The sequence below is a fragment of the Paramisgurnus dabryanus genome, chromosome 1, assembly GCF_030506205.2.
Source record: "Paramisgurnus dabryanus chromosome 1, PD_genome_1.1, whole genome shotgun sequence".
NCBI lineage: Eukaryota > Metazoa > Chordata > Actinopteri > Cypriniformes > Cobitidae > Paramisgurnus > Paramisgurnus dabryanus.
In genome coordinates, this window is record NC_133337.1 from 6,715,594 (window position 1) to 6,736,388 (window position 20,795).

General features: G+C 38.6%; 1 protein-coding gene across 2 annotated transcripts in view; it reads right to left on the reverse strand.

Moving 5' to 3' along the window:
- aldh1l2 (aldehyde dehydrogenase 1 family, member L2) overlaps positions 1-20,795 on the reverse strand; it is an 84,137-nt gene that overhangs the window by 40,794 nt on the left and 22,548 nt on the right. For both annotated transcript variants that reach the window (XM_065265588.1, XM_065265587.2), the window contains exons 10-20: positions 11,418-11,685; positions 11,217-11,344; positions 10,928-11,078; positions 10,778-10,848; positions 10,594-10,699; positions 8,904-8,991; positions 5,618-5,711; positions 4,922-5,021; positions 4,711-4,809; positions 4,444-4,609; positions 4,213-4,318 (exon numbers count right to left, since the gene is read on the reverse strand). In XM_065265588.1, coding sequence (XP_065121660.1) covers positions 4,213-4,318; positions 4,444-4,609; positions 4,711-4,809; positions 4,922-5,021; positions 5,618-5,711; positions 8,904-8,991; positions 10,594-10,699; positions 10,778-10,848; positions 10,928-11,078; positions 11,217-11,344; positions 11,418-11,685 — 1,377 coding nt within the window. The remainder of the gene's footprint in view (positions 1-4,212; positions 4,319-4,443; positions 4,610-4,710; positions 4,810-4,921; positions 5,022-5,617; positions 5,712-8,903; positions 8,992-10,593; positions 10,700-10,777; positions 10,849-10,927; positions 11,079-11,216; positions 11,345-11,417; positions 11,686-20,795) is intronic.

Genomic DNA, 20,795 nt, shown 5'->3' on the forward strand with positions numbered 1-20,795 from the left:
TTAAACAAAGAAATAAAACTTTGAGAGAGTGTTTTGTGAAGCGCTTTTCCCCATCAGGGTCCTGTCAGTTATCAAGCTGTCTCCTGCTGCTCTGTACTTGCATGCTCCCGCCCCTGCCGAGCAAGGAGACGTGCATCCCCTTCCCAACATACAGTAAATGCTGCCTTTTGTTGCATAAGGGTCATCTTAAGTTTTTTAAGTGCCGGTAATGAATAGTGATATCTGTTTTGTTAAGATGCATTTATGTGGCCGAATGTAAATGGAACGGTTTTAATAATCAGAGAAAACACATGACCAGCCAGCGAAACTCCAGCGAAATATCAAAAATACCCATATTTTATACATATTTTAAACTAGGGTGACCATACGTGCCATTTTCCCCAGGCACGTCCTGGCCAGGATTTCAGGTGTGTCCTCTGAAAGTCGCATTTGTTGACTGCATACGTCACCGTGGTATTCACATTTTAGTTAAAAACATAATACAATTAAAATGTATTTCCCTTAAGACGGGTGTAGGCAAGTTCGGTCCTACAGAGCCGCAGTCCTGCAGAGTTTAGTTCCAACCCTAATCAAACACACCTGAACAAGCTAATCAATGACCACGTTTACATGCACACCAAAAATGCGAATATTTCCAATAATGCGAGTAAGGTCTTAATCGCAGTAAGATGTTTACATGACTGGAGCTAACCTCTTCACTCCGGTTTACATGCAGTTTTTATTTTCGGATTATTCACACAAAGTTCAATGCAGAGCACAAATGATGAACTCACATATATGGTCCACTGTTTTAATTTACTTACGTTAAATGACAAACACGTTGTTATAGATGTATTTTATTATCCGGTGCCGTGATGAAGATATAAATATGACAGTGCCTGTAAAGGGCGTTCACATGATATAAAAATATAGTTTTAAAAATCGTTTTATATTAAAGATAATAGCAGAGCTCACACAACAACTATAACGATAGCGATTTTGGCACATGATGAACGATAAACCATTGACAGCCAATCAAATCTATTTGAACTTGAAGTGCACGCGCACTTAAAATGCAGCAGAAAGCTCATTCATTGCTGAGGTTTATAACATAAAATTACCTCAGGTATCCAGCGCTGATGCTGTGAAATTTTTCTACCACACTGACTACGCCAAAAGGTATGATATTATTACACAAACTACTACATTCATTCAGTTGAGGACATCTGCTGGTTTCCCGCGGTGTAAATGCAACAAGAACAGCATATGTACATATTCAGTGACATGTAAACAATTGCAAAAAAAGTTTTTATTACAAGAAATATCCAATATTAGGTAATGCCGCGCTCGTTTTATCGAATTAGCATGAAGTTATCATTATGATGTGGTCACTAATATATTTATCGTTATAATTATCGTTATAATGTAATTTAAAGGTTTTATACACTGCTGTCGTGTTATTTGAGCTGTTTCTGAATGAAGGCAGACTGCTGACAGCGAGTCGTGTTGGCAGAGTTCATGTAAAACTTCCTAATGTCAAGATTAAAACGAATTTGTGCTTAAGGTGCGTGACTAAAACACACGTGCACTTAATTAGTGCGGTATAAATGCGATTAAAGCGTTTACATGGACGCATACTGCGATTATAAACGGCGTACGCCACCTCTTTTAATGCGACTTTACTTATTGCGATTATGAGCTTAATCGCATTATTTTTATCGAATTATTGCGTTTACATGAGGTAAAGTATAATCGCAGTATTGACAAAATCCCATTATAATCGCATTATTAAGGTGCATGTAAACGCGGTCAATGTCTTTAGGATTTAGACATCAGGTTAGATTATCAGTGCTTAGGCTAAAATATGCAGGACTGCGGCTCTCTAGGACCGAACTTGCCTACCCCTGCCTTAAGACATACAATCATTGTAGTTTTATTCTTACCATGAAATGTAACGGTTGCTTTTCTGAAATAGAACCTTGAAATATTAAACTTCAATGACATATGCGGTCAACCAATGCGACTTCTGGAGGACACCTGTGTCTGGGGAAAATGGCACATATGGTCACCCTATTTTAAACTTTATAAACTATAGTAACTAGCTTCCGGTAACGACGCCATCTTGGACTCACGGGATTCAAGAGAGTGTTGTAAACCTTTTTAGCGAAGACCAGGAGACTTGGATTTCCTCGAGCAGAAGTCTTTATTGCAGAAAGCGATCTTCAACTCAGAGCATAGAGCTCGGGGAGCTGCAGAAACCAAGTCTGACTTACAGTAGCCCTGCATTGCATTTATACACATTTTAGGGGGCAGTCCCCTAAATGGAATACAAAGCACTCAACTTTAAACAAAGCATGTAAATTCAGTCAAGGAATCAGCCCGTTACCAGAATTGCTTCAGCCCTAATCTCATCAGCATAACAGTATCATTCAAATGCATAGGTGCTAATCCAATCATCCTAACAGTATCGCCCATACCTTCAAATGCATAGAGACAAAGGCACATTTGTGCCTTGAGCTTAGCAATCACCTTTAACTTGGTACCCTACCCAATGGTCAGGAAGAGCATAAAGACAAAAGGTTAATGTCTTAACCACCTGGGCTGCCTGACTTGATTGTAGAATGTCATAATCTTTACCTCAAGATGTAAAACACAATGTCCATCACTTTTTCAGTTTAAATACTATTACATTGGAACCTAGATATAACATTTTATAAATTTGTAATCCTACAAGAGTCCCTGCGCAACGTAGCCATGGCAACTAACGCTCACTACGCTAAAACGGTCTTGTGAATAGCGTGAGTCCAAGATGGCGTTGTTACCCGAAGCTAGTTATTATAGTTTTTAAAGTTTGAAATATGAATATTTTTTCTTACAAAATCGCATCAAAGACCTGCAAAAGACCTTTATTAAACCACTGGAGCCGTGTGGATTACCTCTGTGAAGGACGAATGCACTTTTTGGGGTTTAAAGTCAGAAGTGGTTCCCTTAACCTTGTTTTTCCCATTATAAGCTTGGAAGAGCAAGGACATCTACAAAAATAACTCCAAATGTGTTCATCTGAAAGATGATGGACATGTGTCTAGGATTGCTTGAGGGTGAGTAAATTATGGGGTCATTTTGATATTTGACTGGAGTAGCTTCGGTTCTGGATGGCCACTATTATGCACATTTAGCTCCAACCCTGAATAGGAGTTAAACAGCCCTGTACTACAGTATGATACATTTATTAAAGGAATAGTCCCTTTTCTTAAAAGAAAAATCCAGATAATTTACTCACCACCATGTCATCCAAAATGTTGATGTCTTTCTATGTTCAGTCGAGAAGAAATTATGTTTTTTTAGGAAAACATTGCAGGATATTTCTCATTGTAATGGACTTTACTAGAGCCCAACATTTAAAATTCTTAACTCAACACTTAACAGTTTTTTTCAACAGAGTTTCAAAGGACTATAAACGATCCCAAATGAGGCATAAGGGTCTAGCGAAACGATTGTCATTTTTGACAAGAAAAATATGCTCTTTTAAACCACAACTTTTCGTCTAGGTCCGGTCCAGCGTGACCTAACGTAAATGCGTAGTGAGGTAGGGAGGTCACGTGTTACATATATAAAACGCACATTTGCGGACCATTGTAAACAATAAACTGACACAAAGACATTAATTAGTATCAGTTGACATACAACAACGTAGGAACGGTCCTCTTTCAACACACTTGTAAACACTGGGGCGGAGTTTCGCATTCGTCCTCTGTGACCTCTTGACGTATTGCGTGGGGTCACGCTGACGCATCATGACCGGATCTAGACGAAAAGTTGTGGTTTAAAAGAGCATATTTTTTATTTTTCTTGTCAAAAATGACAATCGTTTCGCTAGATAAGACCCTTATGCATCGTTTGGGATCGTTTATAGTCCTTTGAGACTCCGTTGAAAAAAACTGTTAAGTGTTGAGTTAAGTATTAAATGTTGGGCTCTAGTAAAGTCCATCAAAATGAGAAAAATCCTGCAATGTTTTCCTCAAAAAACATAATTTGTTCTCGACTGAACAAAGAAAGACATCAACATTTTGTATGACATGGTGGTGAGTAAATTATCTGGATTTTTCTTTTAAGAAAATTGAATATTCCTTTAAGCACAAACCTTATCATGTCCCTAATACTGATTCATTGCTGTACAAAACTAACAAATCTGTCTACCATAAACAAGCTCTTTATTTAAGAAACTGATCTTACCCTTCCTTGAATTTGGATACCACCATAACAGGACCAAATGATTCTTCTTTGGCGATGAACATGTGATCTTCTACATCAGTAAAAACTGTGGGCTCCATAAAAAAGCCTGTGCACAAATATAAATATACATCCTGAATGTGTTCCTAAATCACTTCCAGGCCATTATTACTGTAATACTATAGTTTTACGATTTTAAGGCTAATGGATGTCTGACTGAATTTGAGGTCCTACCTGCTCTGTCCACCTGTTTCCCCCCATAGACAAGAGTCGCCCCTTCCTTCACACCGATTTCACAGTACTCCACCAGTTTGTCCAAGTGGGCTTTGTGGTTCTGAGGTCCGTGATCTGTGGAACGATCCAAAGGATCTCCAATCTTCATCTTCTTGATCTCCTCAACCTAAGCACAACAATACTGGCCAACTCAGTATCTAGTGCCAATATCAACATTTGGAGAACTTTACACAAACACAACGGGACGATATAAGTGATAAAACGTACCACTTTCCCAATAAACTCGTCGTGTATGGATTCCTCTACAAACAATCTGCCTGCAGCGATGCAATTCTCTCCCTTATTGAAGTAAACAGAACTCATGCCCTGCAGCACACACAGAAATGGACACAGCTGGTTAAAGAAGCAGATAGTTCATTTTATAGCTCATTTGGACTCAAACTATCTGAATCTTTCGGCAGTGGTTTTGTTTTCTCACCATTCTAACTGCCTTGTCCATGTCACAGTCACTGAAGATGATGAGTGGAGATTTACCACCAAGCTCCAGAGAGACCTTCTTCAAGTTACTGACAGCACAGCTGCAACAGGCAATTACATCACTATACAGAATTCTCTTTCAGATATCAATGAACAAAGTATATATCTTGTTAGATTTATCACTTCTTTAAAGGGAACATTGTATGTGAAATTTTAGCTTAAAATACCCCAAAGATAATTTATTACAGCATGTTAAAATTGCCACTTTGTAGGTTTGAGCAAGATTGTGCCATTTTTGGGTCCCTTTATATGCAAATGAGCAGATGAAATGCAAACACTGATGACCATAATGGTGGTTTGTTGAAATTGAAACTCAATCATGTACTCAATTATTTTCTCTCTACTACATAGGAGTGGTGTGGTTGGATAGTGCAGATTAAGGTTCGGTATTATCACAATAAGATCCCCTTCTGACATCACATAGGGAGCGAAACCTGAATAAACTATTTTTTCACATGCTTGCACAGAATGATTTACCAAAACTAAAGTACTGGGTTGATCTTTTTCACGTTTTCTAGGTTGATAGAAGCACTGGTGACATAATTATAACATGGATAAAGTCAGAGTTTCATGATATGTTCCATTTAAATGCAGATAATGAGAAATGTGTTTGTGTAATCTGATAAACAAGACTTACCTTTTCATGATCTGTTTGCCAATGGGAGTGGAGCCAGTAAAACCAAGCTTACGTATATCAGGATGATCGGACATCCTCTGTCCAACCAGACCACCTGAGGGAAAAATACTGTCTAGTCATCAAATAGAAAATAGTGGTTTGTTCATTGACTAACCCCGAGTAAGATAAACAGTGGTATGTGCTACCCATATAGAGGCCATAGCCCTATTCCGACGCAATTAGTTTTACAGGGGGACCTCTGAGAAAATCGTGCTTTTCAGAGGTCCTCTGTGTTTCTAATCCAGTCCGAATCAGCCATGTCTGTGTTTGCCCACAATTTTGTTTAAACACGGTTCTTTTCGTGTTTTCCTGAGTCCCATTCATTCAGATATGGATGTTTATTTTCTATTCAGCAAAATAAAAAAAATTAAATCAAGACGAGCTGAATATCAAACACTGTTAAAGGGATAGTTCAGCCAAAAATTATATTAAACCCATGATTTACTCACCCCCAAGCTGTCCGAGATGCATGTCCAACGTTTTTCAGACAAACACATTTTCAGATATTTTAGAAAATGTCCACGTCCTTCAAGTCCAAAAAATGTGCATCCATCCTTCACAAAATAAATCCAAACGGCTCCAGGATGATAAACAAAGGTCTTCTGAGGAAAATCCGCGCGGTGTTGTTGTAGAAATAAATTTCTTTAAACTACCGGTAGCGCCCCCATCTTAGTCGCGTCCACATTCAAGATCAGAGCTTTACGCAACTTACAGAGGTTACTCTGCTGCTGCTTTATGTCCCCGCCCTCCGAATTTGTCATACTTCACTAATGCCTAGCGTACATCAAAGGATTTTCACAGTCCCAGACTAAAGACCGGCAGTCTTTAGGAATCTAACTGGAGTCTCTGCGCGCTCTCGTCGTCTCGATCGTTAACTGTGAGGTGATGATCTGCAGTCGGCGACCCGATTTATGCCAGTCTTTCTTTAGTCTTTCATATCAAACATGTTTGATATTATCGCAAGTCCCAGCGTAGTCTTGTGACGTAAAACAATTAACAACCAATAAATTAGTTCTCCGAAAACCGGAAACAGGAAGCCATCAGTCACAACAAAGAAACATGTAGACGGACGTGGAAACAGAACGAGCGCCAAGTAGGCGAAAATGGACCGTGGATGAGAGGAGCCCCTTTGTTGAGCGGTGGGCAGAGCAGCCGTGTCTTTTTGATGTAAACTGCCGTTCATACCACGACAGAGTGGAAAAAGAAAAGAAGTGGAGCGATATTGCCGAAAAGCGTGAGCAACGCGTAAGCGGCGCGTGTTTTTTCGGTGCCCATGTTAACAAGCACGTACGCCGTAAGTGTGCAGTCATAAATGTGACGCCAAGTGTGTTTCAAACAGTCATGACTTTGAGCAATTCAAAAGAAAGCAATTAAATATTTAAAAACACCAGAAGACTGCGCTGTCATTCACTCTCTGCCCAGCAAATGAGTCCTCATATACCTTAATAGTCTTCAGAGAAACAGATAACGTACATCTATAAATCTAAATCTTATGCTTAAACTGTTGAAGGGAAACACGATCGACTGCTTCATGCTGTCAATCACTGAGTGAATTTTTTATTTTATCCTAAAACTTAAGAGAAACATATTTAATAATGTGCCATGGGCTTGTTATGTCTATAATTGTGTATTGTGTCTATATATGTCATTACACGAACCAGAACAGCACGAAAACAATGTGGGTTAAACAAATCACAGTTAAATAAATTACACTGACCGTCAAAAACCGTCTTGAAGAGGTTTTGCTCATTAATGCATATAAAATAAAGTAATGTGAACTTGAGATTTTTATACTGTTATTAAACTGCACACGCTGCAAACGCTGTTGAAACCGGCGTACTAATGTTTGATATTGACATTACTGTACAAGAGCACGAATAAAAGACTGAATGAAAAAGAGAAAATCTAGCTTTGCACAAACTGGGAAAATGTAACTAATGCTACCCTATGTAGCCTATGTTCCATTTGCTGAGGTTAAAACACGCAGCATGTCTCTCAGGACACAGTTTGCTGAGACCTCTAAGTGGGAGTGGGGACAAGGCCCTCACTTCTTTTTTCTTTCACTGCAAATGACTGCAATGGCAAAAGCCACAGTAGCTAACTGTAGCTGCTTCTCCTACATTTTACACTATACACTATATATTATATATATATATATATATATATATATATATATATATATATATATATATATATATATATATTATATATATTTTATTATACACTGCTGAGCATGATGGGAGGAATTTGGTGGTAATAAAAAGCTAAAATAATCTTGTTGTAGTCTTGTAAATAGTGTCACTACAAGATTCAGTGTTTGTAAAATCTTTTAGTCTGAGACTAAAAACTGTGAACCGAAGTCTTTAGATGTGAGCTGATAATCTTATAGAGTCTTTTCTAAATCTTTTCAAAGTCTTTAGGTGTACAGAAAGCATTAGAAAAGTGCGTACAGTACGCTTATACTCTCTCCTGAATACAGAGGAGTCTAAGATGGCGGCGCTACCGGAAGCTAGTTATTTTCGTTTATAAAGTTTTAAATATGGATATTTCTACAACAACACTGCGCGGATTGCCCTCAGAAGACCTTTGTTTATCATCCTGGAGCCGTTTGGATTTATTCTGTGATAGAAGGATGCACATTTTTTGGACTTGAAGGATGTGGACCCTGTAACTTCACATTTAATTAACTGAAAGATCTAAAACATTTTCTAAAATATCTGAAAATGTGTTTGTCTGAAAAACGATGGACATATGCATCTCGGAAAGCTTGGGGGTGAGTAAATCATGGGTTTAATATCATTTTTGGCCGAACTATCCCTTTAAGACTGGCCACTGTAATATCAGTATAAGGTAAACTCAACCTTATTTTGTTTAACTCCGGAATGGTAATGCTAATTAATAAAGATACTATTAATCATCATTTCTTCATTTCTTTGGGTTTATTATAAGCAGTCAGTTATAACAAAACACTTAGGCTACTTTAGTAGGATTTGTGTAAGTTATTTTGATTTAATAAAATTAATAAATTACATGTTCTGTAATAATTTTACATTTAAAGCAATAAATCAAACACTACAAACACACGTATCCAGAGCACTTGATCTTCTGCAACGCCCAAACGCATGAAACAGAAACTCCCATCTTTGGAATAGCCTGAGAATTTTAATCCTGTCCGTGGTTGAAACTGAAACATTGTTTGGAAAACTAATCCCATCCGAATAGTGCTAATGTGTATCATTGTATTTACCTGATCCTGGTATAATGTTGATAACTCCCTTTGGGATGCCAGCTTTTACTGTCAGTTCAGCAAACTTTAATGCTGTTAGAGGAGTTACCTGGTAAATCAAGAGAAGAAATGTCACATTTGCATGCATTATTTTTTTTGTCTATTTTATTATACATCATAGGTGTGATTGGCAAAGGACAAAAACGCAGGAAAATATACGACACACCTACCATGACGTGGCGACATACATACGCACGCATAAAATGAAATACAGTTGAAATATAATTTGGGCTCAAAATTTATCGATCTGAGTGGCCAATCATCAATATGCTTGGGCAAGTGCCACCCTGACCATTATGTAGTCTTGCCACTGCATCAGACTGAACAAAATCATCTTGTGCATTTAAAGGTAAATACATCAATGTGGTGCATTTTGAGAGTAAAAATAAGTGACTAAATCTATGAGGATTTTTTTGTTCTTGTACACAAATTTGTGCCCTTTTAGTAAAATCTTTGGTTACATATTGTAATAATAATAATAATAAGGCACACAAACCACATACACAACTTGATAAATGAGATTCGCCATTGGTCAAAACATGTTTAATGTTTATAGAATAATTAGTGGGGGAATTTAATACAGATTAATTATTGATTACAACATTTGATCGCTGAATTTAAAGTGGATACTGTTACATTAAAGTTACTTAATTCAAATGATGCTGTGACTTTCTGGAAAGACAGTCAAGTGCATTTGTCTTATTTTGCATAGTTCTTTTGGTAAAGCATCTAACAGTCAAGAGCTAAGCGTTTCACAAACCAGATCCATGAATGTGTGTGTTTATCATTATATTATTCTGTAATCCCAAGCATTACTGCCCGATTCACAAACCATTAAGAGAAGCAAATGTATGCGTGTGTTCGTCAGGATGACGTTGGATCTGATTTGCGTGGATGTGTGCGTTAACGTATGTGATTACAGTATAATATAATGCAAGCAAACTTTTTGACACAAACGCAACTTTATATTGATATCGCGAGACCGCATTTCACCTCGATGAGAAATCTGATATTTACATTACTGGCATATAGCGGTCTGATTTGAAACGGACAGTTTTGTCAAAGCAGCAAACACCTGGCTGGCTCTCTTAATTTCTTACCACTAAAATGCTGTTTGTCTCTGCCTATTCCTTCCCATGCCCAGCGCCACTGATTTAAGTCCTTTATCAATTAGGTCGTCTTACCTAGGCTTCACTTTTCATCCTGCTGATAAAGTTAACTTGTTATGACTTCTCCGCGCCGCGACCGCGCGGCATCTGCAGCTGGATCTCAGCCACACCTCAAAGACCCCTCCCCATTCTAATTCTTATTGGCTAGTTTGTTAGTTTGGTTGAGAGTGAAAGATGTGTCTCATATTATTTGTAGGCGAACGCATTATTTTTTTTATTCGCAGCGAACACCACACGCCGGAGATCCGACTGCAAGCTCTTTAGTGAGCTCTGCTTTGAATGAAGTTCCATCGTGACAAATAAATAGACTATTTGCGGAGTGATATGCGGTCATTTATAACGATGCCTTGCACCCCCCACACACACAAAAAAAATTGGATTTGCATGATTCACGAAAGCCTCATTTTCAGGTCGGAAAAGCCGGAATTCCGGATTTATCCGGAAGAATCACACCCCTGATACATGTCCGCACAGGTGCGTACCTGTGCAGGTTTCAGGACGAGTGTATTTCCAGCTGCCAAACAGGCTGCGCTTTTCCACGCCAACATCATCAGTGGGTAATTCCACGGGATCACTATGGCGCAAACGCTGAGAAACAAAGAAAAATCAGATTGAAGCTTTATCCTGGTTATGTTTAAACAAATACACGAGGACAGAGGTACTCACCCCAAAGGTTCTTTCTTAGTGAAGGTGAGATTGCGGTTGGGTCTGGCCTGATTGATGGGTATCGTCGAGCCCTGTGAATAACAGGATATGACACGTTCGTAACAGGAAGTCACTGAATGAATTAGAAGACAACATAGCGAAAACTCAAACCTGAATCTTGTCGCACCAGCCGGCGAAGTATCTGAAGGTTTGTATGGACATGCCAACGTGTGTTTTCAAAGCCAGCGTGTAAACGGCACCAGAGTCAATTGCCTCGATGGTTGCCAGTTCCTCTTGGTGTTCCTCCATCAGGTCAGCCAGACTGTTCACACACAAAAAAGCTAAACTAACAGATCTTGTAGATGTGTTTGGCTTTTCATAATGCAAATTTGCCACACTGAACCCATAAAGTCAACAAACTCCCCAACACTCAATATGGGCTCCAATCTAAAGATCTTACCGATAAAGCAGCCTGCCCCGGTCTCGAGGGTTCATTTTGCCCCAGGGGCCATCTTCAAAGGCTTCTTTTGCTGCGCTAACCGCTCTGTCTACATCAGCCACTGAAGAATATGATACCTTACAGATCACCTGCAGGACACAGCAGAAACATTAGACTTATCAGAGGTGTATGTGCATGAGTTTGAGATGTTTTTGAACTTACTGAGCCGTCTGTGGGGTTGACTGTGTTGTACGTCTTTCCATCTTCTGCATCTTCAAACCTGCCATTGATGAAACACTGGTAGGGCATCCTCAATGTCATGTTGTTGACATCTTTCGTCACGTAATCAATGACAAGCTCCTCCTCCTGGTCCTCTCCACGCAGGCGTCGTACAAACTTCTGGATGAAGCTCTCAAAGGTAGTGGCCATGTAAACATCTTCGGTCTGAAGCTGAACACCTCCACATTTCTCCTTCACCTCCTCCACCAACCTGAATCAAACAATTGCACACTGTATCAAAACGGAACAAAATAAATATGTACATTTATGCATTTAAGGGATTTAAATTTATCTTTTATCCAAATCAACTTACAGTGCTATTTATTAACCTATTTATTTTATCAGTAGGTGTGCTCCTTGGGATCGAACCTATGACCTTTGCGTTGCTGGTGCAATGCTCTTACACATCCACAACCAATCCCTGAAACAATCAATCACTTTAAACCAACCTAAAACAAACAATATCAGTAAAACAAACCTAAATAAATTTTAATTAAACAAAACCTGAAACCAGGGTTACCCAAACTCGGCCCTGTAGGCGTCCGGCACAGTTTAGCTCCAACCCTTTTCAAACACACCTGAAGCAGCTAATTAAGGGTGTACTCACACTATCCAAATCAAACCAAGCTTGGGCATAGGCGCAGTTTGGTTAATCGCGCCCTGGCCGGGTTGTAGAGGTGGGCTGGAGTGTGATCGCTAATCGCGCCAGAGCCCATTTTCAAAAATAGAGACGTCAATTGCACAACCACTAACCTTCATCTGCCTTTGTTAAAAACCTTATGATGTGCACAGCAGGGTTACGTGAATGTCTACACTGCACACATGACAGGTCAACTAAGCAATATGATGGCATGTGAGAGGGCTGTTTGTCATTGCGCACCAAACGACTCTAGATAAAAACACAGACTTAACATTATGATGGGTTCCAGTGTTAAAGTGCCCATCTTATGGGGTGTTCTTTTGTGTTTCTCGTGCTTCCACACGCATTCAGACTTGAAAAAAAATCCATCCATGCTGTTTTGAGTGAGATACAGGTTTTTGAATGCCCTCTGCCTTGAGTCTCAAATTGCACGGTTTCACAATCAGCTCCGTTGTTACGTACTAGCCTTGTCGTCACATTCCATTAGAATTTTTCCGTCCACTAATCTATATTTCATGGATTATACTTTTTTATTTATTTATTTATTGTTTATTTGACAGGGACGTTGCACAACAAATGTGTTGCACAGACCAGGGGCCGGTTGCATAAAACTTTAAGACTAGTCTTAAAAGTTAGTCATGAATTTTTTTCTTTAAGACTGATCATTACTGTTTTAAGTGTGTTACATATAAAGGTAGATCGGTCTAATTTAAATCCAAATAATAAGACTGATTAGCCCTAACCAATTGCTAGTTAGTCAGAATCATTCTTAAGACGCAGTCTTAATGTCATGACTATGTTTATGCAACCGGCCACAGAAATAGCTTCAAGCTAATTTTCATCTGTAGTCCATGGACAGCGGCAAAGTGACAACAAGTTAATACAGTGTACAATAATCATTTCTACCAATAAGTCCACTCACAGTACAAAATACAAATAAAACACCTATAAAAAGATCATCTCAACAAACGCACTAACTGCAGTATTTACAACTATTAAAATGTACCTACTATAACCCAATTTACCAATTTTTGTGCTAATGACTACAAAACTGCCCATTTTTCAACCACTTTTTAAGGTTAAATTTAAACTGTTGCAATGTAGTACTCTCTCGCATAGTTAAAGGCAATGAGATCCACATTCCTGCTGCTTTTACTGAGAAGCAATTCTGTCCAAAGGTAGAGTACCTAAATTTAACATAACAGTCTCCTCTAGAGGTGGCTCGCGTTGTTCTAATTCCTACCTCTTCACACGATTTTACCAACATTCTCAGGGGCTGTGGTGCCAAATCATGAAAAATGTTATATACTAAACTAACATTCGAAAACAAAATAAAATTTTCAAACGTTAGTAGTCTATATTTCTTCACAATATTACAGTAGTGGTATGAAACAGGTTTTTTGTCTAAAATTTTAAGTGCCTGTTTATACAAGCTTTGGAGCGGCTGTAATACAGAGTTGGTTGCTAAAGACCAAGTTGTGCTGCAATAAGTAAAATGTGACAATATCATTGCATGCATATAAAGCTTAGCTGCATCCGTGCTCATTTGCTGGCGAAGATATCTAAACTAAATTTTACAGTTTTTATCAGTTTGGAAACATGCTTTTTAAATGACAGTGTCCTGTCCAACACCACACCTAAATACTTAACAAACTCTGCTTCGTGAATTCTTGTTCCTTTTACAATAATTTCCGGCGCAGAGTGAGAAGTATTCCTTGTTGAAAAAAACATGCTGACAGTTTTACTATAATTCAAAGTCAAGCATGATTGCTCCATCCATGCTGAAATTTTTTCCATCGCTCCCTGGAACACTGCTGCTGCATTCTGATTTTCTTTTGCATGAACATATATCACAGCATCGTCGGCATACATTTGTACTTGCACATCAGGACAAATAGCCGGAAGATCATTTATATACACACTGAACAAGAGAGGGCCCAAAATGGAGCCTTGTGGCACCCCGACTGGGCAATCTAAGAACGACGACATCGTGCTCTTAACTCTTGTGCAGTGCTTCCTATTATTTAAATAAGATGTAAACCATCGTAATGTCTCATCAGAAATGTTATGAGTGGACAATTTGGATAAGAGGATGTTATGGTTTACCGTGTCAAAAGCTCTTTTCAGATCTAAAAATATAGCCCCCACCACCCCCCCTTTATCCAACATGGCTTTAAGTTGTTCAACAAAATAACAAAGTGCCGTTTCAGTCAAATGATGTTTTCTAAAACCGAACTGAAGTGGATTCAGGGGGTGCTCTCCAAAATTCAAATGATCCATTAGTTGCATGGCCACTACTCTCTCAACTACAGGTAGGATACTCACTGGTCTATAGTTGGCCAGCTCAGCTTTGTCTCCTCCCTTATGCAAAGGTGTAACCACTGCCTTTTTTAGACAGTCTGGGAAGACCGCTTCTCTGATGGATCGATTGATTAACTGAGTAATAGGTTGACATAGGGTGGCAGCATTCCTTCTTATCATACACGAATCTAACCCATAACCATCATTTAACCTCATTTAAGTGAAACACTCGTTTTGTTAAATCTACAGATTTCAGATCCACTGTTCTATTATCAAAAACAACTGCCAATTCATTAACCTGATCCGAATCCGCTGTACCGCCAGCGGCACACTGCATGTGTTTTGGTTGATAACATTGGGAAATACAACAACTTATCATATACATATCATATATCATTAAAAAGCTGAGATTCTTGTGATTTGAACGATGTAAACCATTTTAAGATCCAGTCAACACAGTCAGTGCAATCAGAGTGTTTGTCAAACAACCAACAACCAAAAAACCAGCTACAAAATGTGTATGAAAATGAATAAACTGACCTATGACGCCTTCTTGTAGTCCAAAGATCCATAAAATTCCAACAAAAACGGTGTAGTTACACTCTGAAGGGTCCAGTAAATCCAATTCAGTGAAATATTTAGTCCACAGCACATGTATATGTCAATAAACATCCAAGGAACATAGTAGTATCATTTACAAATAGCCGACAAAGCCACCAAATCTCCGACGCATTCCGTCGTGTAGCGTCTCTTCACTTGTAAACATTGCAGATGTGTTGAAGTCAAAATGGCCGCTGAACTCTGCCCTTTTGATTGACACCTCACTTGAGCGAATAGGTGCTTCTCATAGGTGACAACAGGGAGAAATACACAAGGAACGCCCTTGAGCGAGGATGGGACCGTCCTCTATTTGATTGCCAATAGATTGATCCTGTCGCGTCAGAGTTTGCAAATGACGGGCGTATCTGATAGCCAATAAGATTCTGAAAAGAATGATATGCCGCTTGACTAGAAAGATTCAACCTGTAACCCGATTGGCAGTGCACAAACAATCATTCGTTGGGTTGCGCGCTGTGCGCAAATCCCAGTGGTGACTCGGGGCCGTGCGCTAAAGCTGCTAGTGCTGTGCTAGGAAAGCATTGAGCGTCTAAAAAGTTTTACAATGTCGAAAAGAGCAAGTAAAAGAAACTTTTCACTTGAAGAAGTTGTCGAGCAGTGTACCAGGCGTGAAAGTGATTTGTTGGAGGAAGACGTTTCAGACGAAGAGAGCGTTGTGTTTTGATATCTTGTGCGTGTTTGGTGAGCTCGTGTGTGTTTGTATGCGCTCATGCACAGGTATTTGTGCCTGTATTTGCGTGTGTGTCTGTGTGTGATTCTGCGTTACTTTATGCAAGTAAAATAGAGCTTTGTTTGGGTGCGTGTTGTGATATCTTGTGCGTTTTTGGTGATCTCATGCACGAGTGTGTTTGTATGGGCTCATGCACAGGTATTTGTGCCCGTATTTGCGAGTGTGTGTGTGTCTGTGTGTGTGCTTCTGCGTTACTTTATGCAAGTAAAATAGTAGCATATGCAAGTAAAATAGTAGAATATAGATTATAAATGAAAAAAATATGTGCCTCAATGTTGTCTTATCTGTCCATACAGGTGCATGGGTGGTGTGGACCTTTCCAATGCCCTAATCAGCTATTATAAAGTGATCCACAAAACCAAGAAGTGGTAAAGGCCTTTTTTATCATTTCTTAGACATTGCCATTGTGAATGCCTTCCTGATTTACAAGCATATACCTAAAGGTAAAGGGGAGGTGCCAATGCACCAGAAGGCATTTAGTGAGACACTAGTGAGTTGCTGGTAGCGGCTGCTGACATGCCCGCTCCATCGCCCACTTCACACAGAGCACATCACAAGCCTTTGCATATTAGTGGAGACAGCACCACAGGTCGTCTAAGGTGCAGGCACTGCCATGCAAAGACAACTGTAAAATGTTCTTCATGTGATGTGCCTTTGTGCTTTTTGAAAAGCCGTGAGTGTAATAACGAGTGGCATGTTGCCAATAACCTGTAATATCATTGTAAAATTTCTAAATAGTTTTTTATATACATTGATATATTTAGATTGTGTTTTTTCTAATATTAAAAGTATTTTATTACTATAGAACTTGTTTTGTATCTTTATTTTTACAAGTATAGTTTCAAGAATTTAGTTTTTTCAACACTATAAAGTGTTTATGCTTCATTTACTATGTGTCAGCAATTATTGACAGTAAATTTGGACATGAAATAGAGTAGCTCTAAGTGTAACCTTTCATTAGAGCCCAAAAATATGATTGTACATTGAAGCATTCAAGAAAAACAGCATTTTATGTCAATGCTTACAAAGGGCCATTTGGTGTCTCCAAGTGCCCTTTATAGAAGGCCGCCTAGACATAAACTTGGATAAACATGTGAAAAAGACACATTTTCTAAGATATTGTAATCAAATTTGCTTGGTAAAGCTTTGTAAGGCTTTATGCTATGATCTGAATGTGTTTTCCAGCTAAAAGCTCCCCATTATTAGTCATCTGCAGGCAACTGTTTACAAAAAAAAGTAGGCAGAATATTTTTTTCCCCTCTTTCAGTGTGTTTAATTCTATTACTTTATAACAGTAAGACTTGCAGTGAATCTGACAGTATAGGAACAAACTTCAGAGTCTTACCTTTCAAAAGACATCAAAATCATGCATATACTCCAAAAACTTCAAGAACAGTATGCAATTTACTTTGGGTATGTTTTTTTAGGCGTTTTTGCAAAATATAGCAGCAGCGCCGCTGCTAGCCATTTTGGTGCCCCAAGCATAATTCCTTTATAATGCCCCCCACCCCGACACTGAGAAAAAGAAATGTTTGTTTTTGCCAGTTTAACTTTTTATTACCAAACATATAACTTAATAGCAGAAAGTAAAATCTTCACAGCTTTAGTCAACACACACATTTGAAAGTGCAAACTTTTATAGAATAGCAAAATAGAAAAAAATACCAAACTTAAATAGAATAGCAAAATAAAAAAATATATCTAATCCAGACATGTTTTTCCCAAGTACAATGTCACTTTAAATAAATTACATTAAATAAACAACAATTACAAGAATAGGCTACTCAATATTCTTAATAAAACAAAGATTTAGAGAACTAAGTGTCACAGTAATGTTTGCTTAATATCATACATAATGATGTTTTATATTTTTATATATATTTAACAGTCAGGAATTGTTAGCCTACCATGTGCACTGACTGCTAACGTTAACCTTTACTGAGAAAATATTAACCACGTCACGTCAAAATAAACCACATAATAAACTACTGCTCAATATCTAAAGAAACGCAGAAAGTAACAGCTGCGTCAGTTATTTGTAAAATGCATATGCATAGGTAATGTTTTACAGTAAAATCTCAATTTAGCTTGCACTGAAGTTATAAATTATAACAACATAGTTTGCTAACATAATGTCAGCACCGCAAGTTCGAGGCGCATTACGATTAGCAGCAGCTGCAGCCCATGCGCATTTCCCTTATTTAGGAGTGAATGATAAAACATGATGGATTTACCTGCAAGTGATGCACGGGCATCATCCCGCAGTTTCTTCCTTTTTCCGATCCTGACTCCTGCTGTCTTTTCGGGGCCATTTCCAAAAGTTGCCTACTTAATGGCCATTTCTCAATCCGAAGGCTGCAGCCTGCGCGAGGTCGCATATGCAGGCTGCATACGTCATCAAGCCTGGTTTATTTCAGTTAACTGAACATTACAAAGTCATAAGCATATTACAACAATTTACAATTAACTAGGAATTAAAGTCAAATTTATAATCGTTAATATTACGAAATAAAAACGTTTTGATGATGAATGCAGCCTAGAAATGCGACCTCTGGAGGCTGCAGGCTTCGGATTGAGAAACGGCCTCTGTCAAACTTCGTCAGGCGCCCGCGCGATCAACCGGCACGGACCATCAAAGGCTGGGGGGCATACTTTCTATACTAGAACAATTAAACTATCTCGTTTCCCCTTTTTTGTAACATATACATGTATAAAAAGTGTCTAATAATATTTCTATAGGCGAATGAAATTCTATCAGCATTATTTTTTTTTCTCAGTATTGTATTATTTTTGGTGCCCTCTCAGCACCTGGTGCCCTACGCACAGCGCGTGATGCGCATTATGAGAGCGGCGGGGCTGTATAGCAGGACTGCAAAGGGGTTTAACAGAATCTTTAAAAAAAAATATTAAAAGCACTAGCTACCTTTGATTCATCTTGCGTTAAAACATTGTTTATTTTAATTTCATAACATTTCTGAGACATTTTTTTCCGAGAAATAGTATTAATGTGCTTCCAAACCAAATGATTGTTTCCTTTAGCTTGTGTTATCAAATCAATAAAAAAGTTTGCCTTCGAAATTCTTAATTCTTTCACTACTTTATTTCTGTAGTCCTTAAATAGACGCATGTCATTTTCAATTTTCGATTTTAAAGCCTTTTTAAGTAGAAAATCTCTTCACCTCATCAAATTCCAAATCTCTTTTGTCAACCAGGGTAAATTTACTTTTTTTTTCAAGTTAACACACTTTTTAATAAATTTCACTTTAACATTATTAATTAAATCTAAAAAGCTCCCACAAAATGGGCCTATTTCATCATTAAGATTCAAAATATTCCAGTCAACCTTCTCCAACTCCTGATCAAAATGTACCAAGTCTTTATTGGGTATTTTATAAAAAGTATCTTTCTTTGTCCTAAATGTAAATCTATTTTTGTTTAATTTCCTTACTATAAGAACTAAATTATGATCTGACATACCTGTAATAAAATTTAAAGATTTTATAATTCTGTCAGATTTATTTGAAAATACCAGGTCAATTTGTGTTTTAGATGTTTTAGTTATCCTTGTCGGTCCTTTTATTAGCTGTTCAAAATTATAAAGACCAGTTATTTCCTTTAACCTTTTCCTACTGTTTTTATCTATCCAATTAACATTAAAATCCCCTAGTACAATTACTTCTTTACCAAGAGTATTTAATTCTTTTAAAATCCCCTTAAATGATGTATAAAATGTAACATCAGCAGAAGGTGGTCTATAGAACCCAGCTACAATAAATGACATCTGAGGTGACACATTAATAGTTAAAGCAATACATTCAATCTCTACGTCAACTTTATCTTACACATTAATCTGTTGGCATTGTAAATGCTCTTTAACATAAAACAATAGTCCAACACCTCTTCCAATAGGCCTATCCCTTCCAAATATGCTATAGCCTGGAATGCCGTAGGCAGCTTGTGGAGATGCCTTTGTTAACCAGGTCTCCGATAGACCAAGTTCGAGTCAGTAAGCAGTTTTTCCACCTGATCGATTTTAGTGGAGATACTCCTAACATTTAAATGTCCCCCCAGCAGACCTTTAGGTTTCGATTTAGCGTCCCAGATAACTTTAGCGTGGTTGAGTGTCTGAAAGAGTTTCAAGTCATACCTTCGTAACGACGGTTTTAAATGATGTAGAAAACTTCTCTTTTGACATAGATTGATACGTTCTGTGGCATTTCTCCACCGCGTGCTCCCCGCCGCTCCACTTCGTTCTCCCTCGACGCCTCGGCTGCTGTATCCCTGCTGAACCAACTCCAAACTAGGCTGTTCGTTTATTCCTCCTTCGCACCCTTGATCCTCGAGTAGTGCACTATCCACCAGGCTCGGACTGGCAATCTGTACAACCGTGGCAAATGCCCGGTGGGCCGGTCGACATGTGGGCCGGTGGCCTCCGAGATTTTTTTTTTTAATGCCAAAATGTTTAAGTTATTTATTTTCAGCCCGTCATGTATAGATGCAGTTGCATTTGGCTTGGGGGGCGGGTGACAGGTAAATATTTTCGGCCTCTTCATGACAGGTTCAGTGTGTGTTATGATCGCGCCCCCCTGCCCCACCCCTCAAGTGGATTTGTCCAAGCAGCCGCGAGGTTCATGGGGAAATTTACAGTGATAGATAGCGCATCATTTAACCTTGCACTTAAGAATAATCATTATGGACAATAGAGGCTCCAAAAAGAAGAAAGGGGGAGCGGAGAAGATCCGCGAGAAAAAGTCGCTCAGGTAGGCTATATTAACACCCGCCCAAGTATATCTGGCATAACTTTTTTTTTGTTCTTCCGTGATAATGACACTATTTGATAATAACATTTGCATGTGAGCACGTCTCTCTTCCAACAAGTTTGGTATGCGTTCGCATGCTCTCTGTTTCTCGATGAAGTGTGAGCCGAGGCAAGCTCAGTGTCACATTGTGTCCATGTTTCTGAACTTGAGCAGAGTTGGGTCTGGGTCAGTCCCAGTTTAATTAATTACTTCGGGTCCTGGGTCTGATCAAC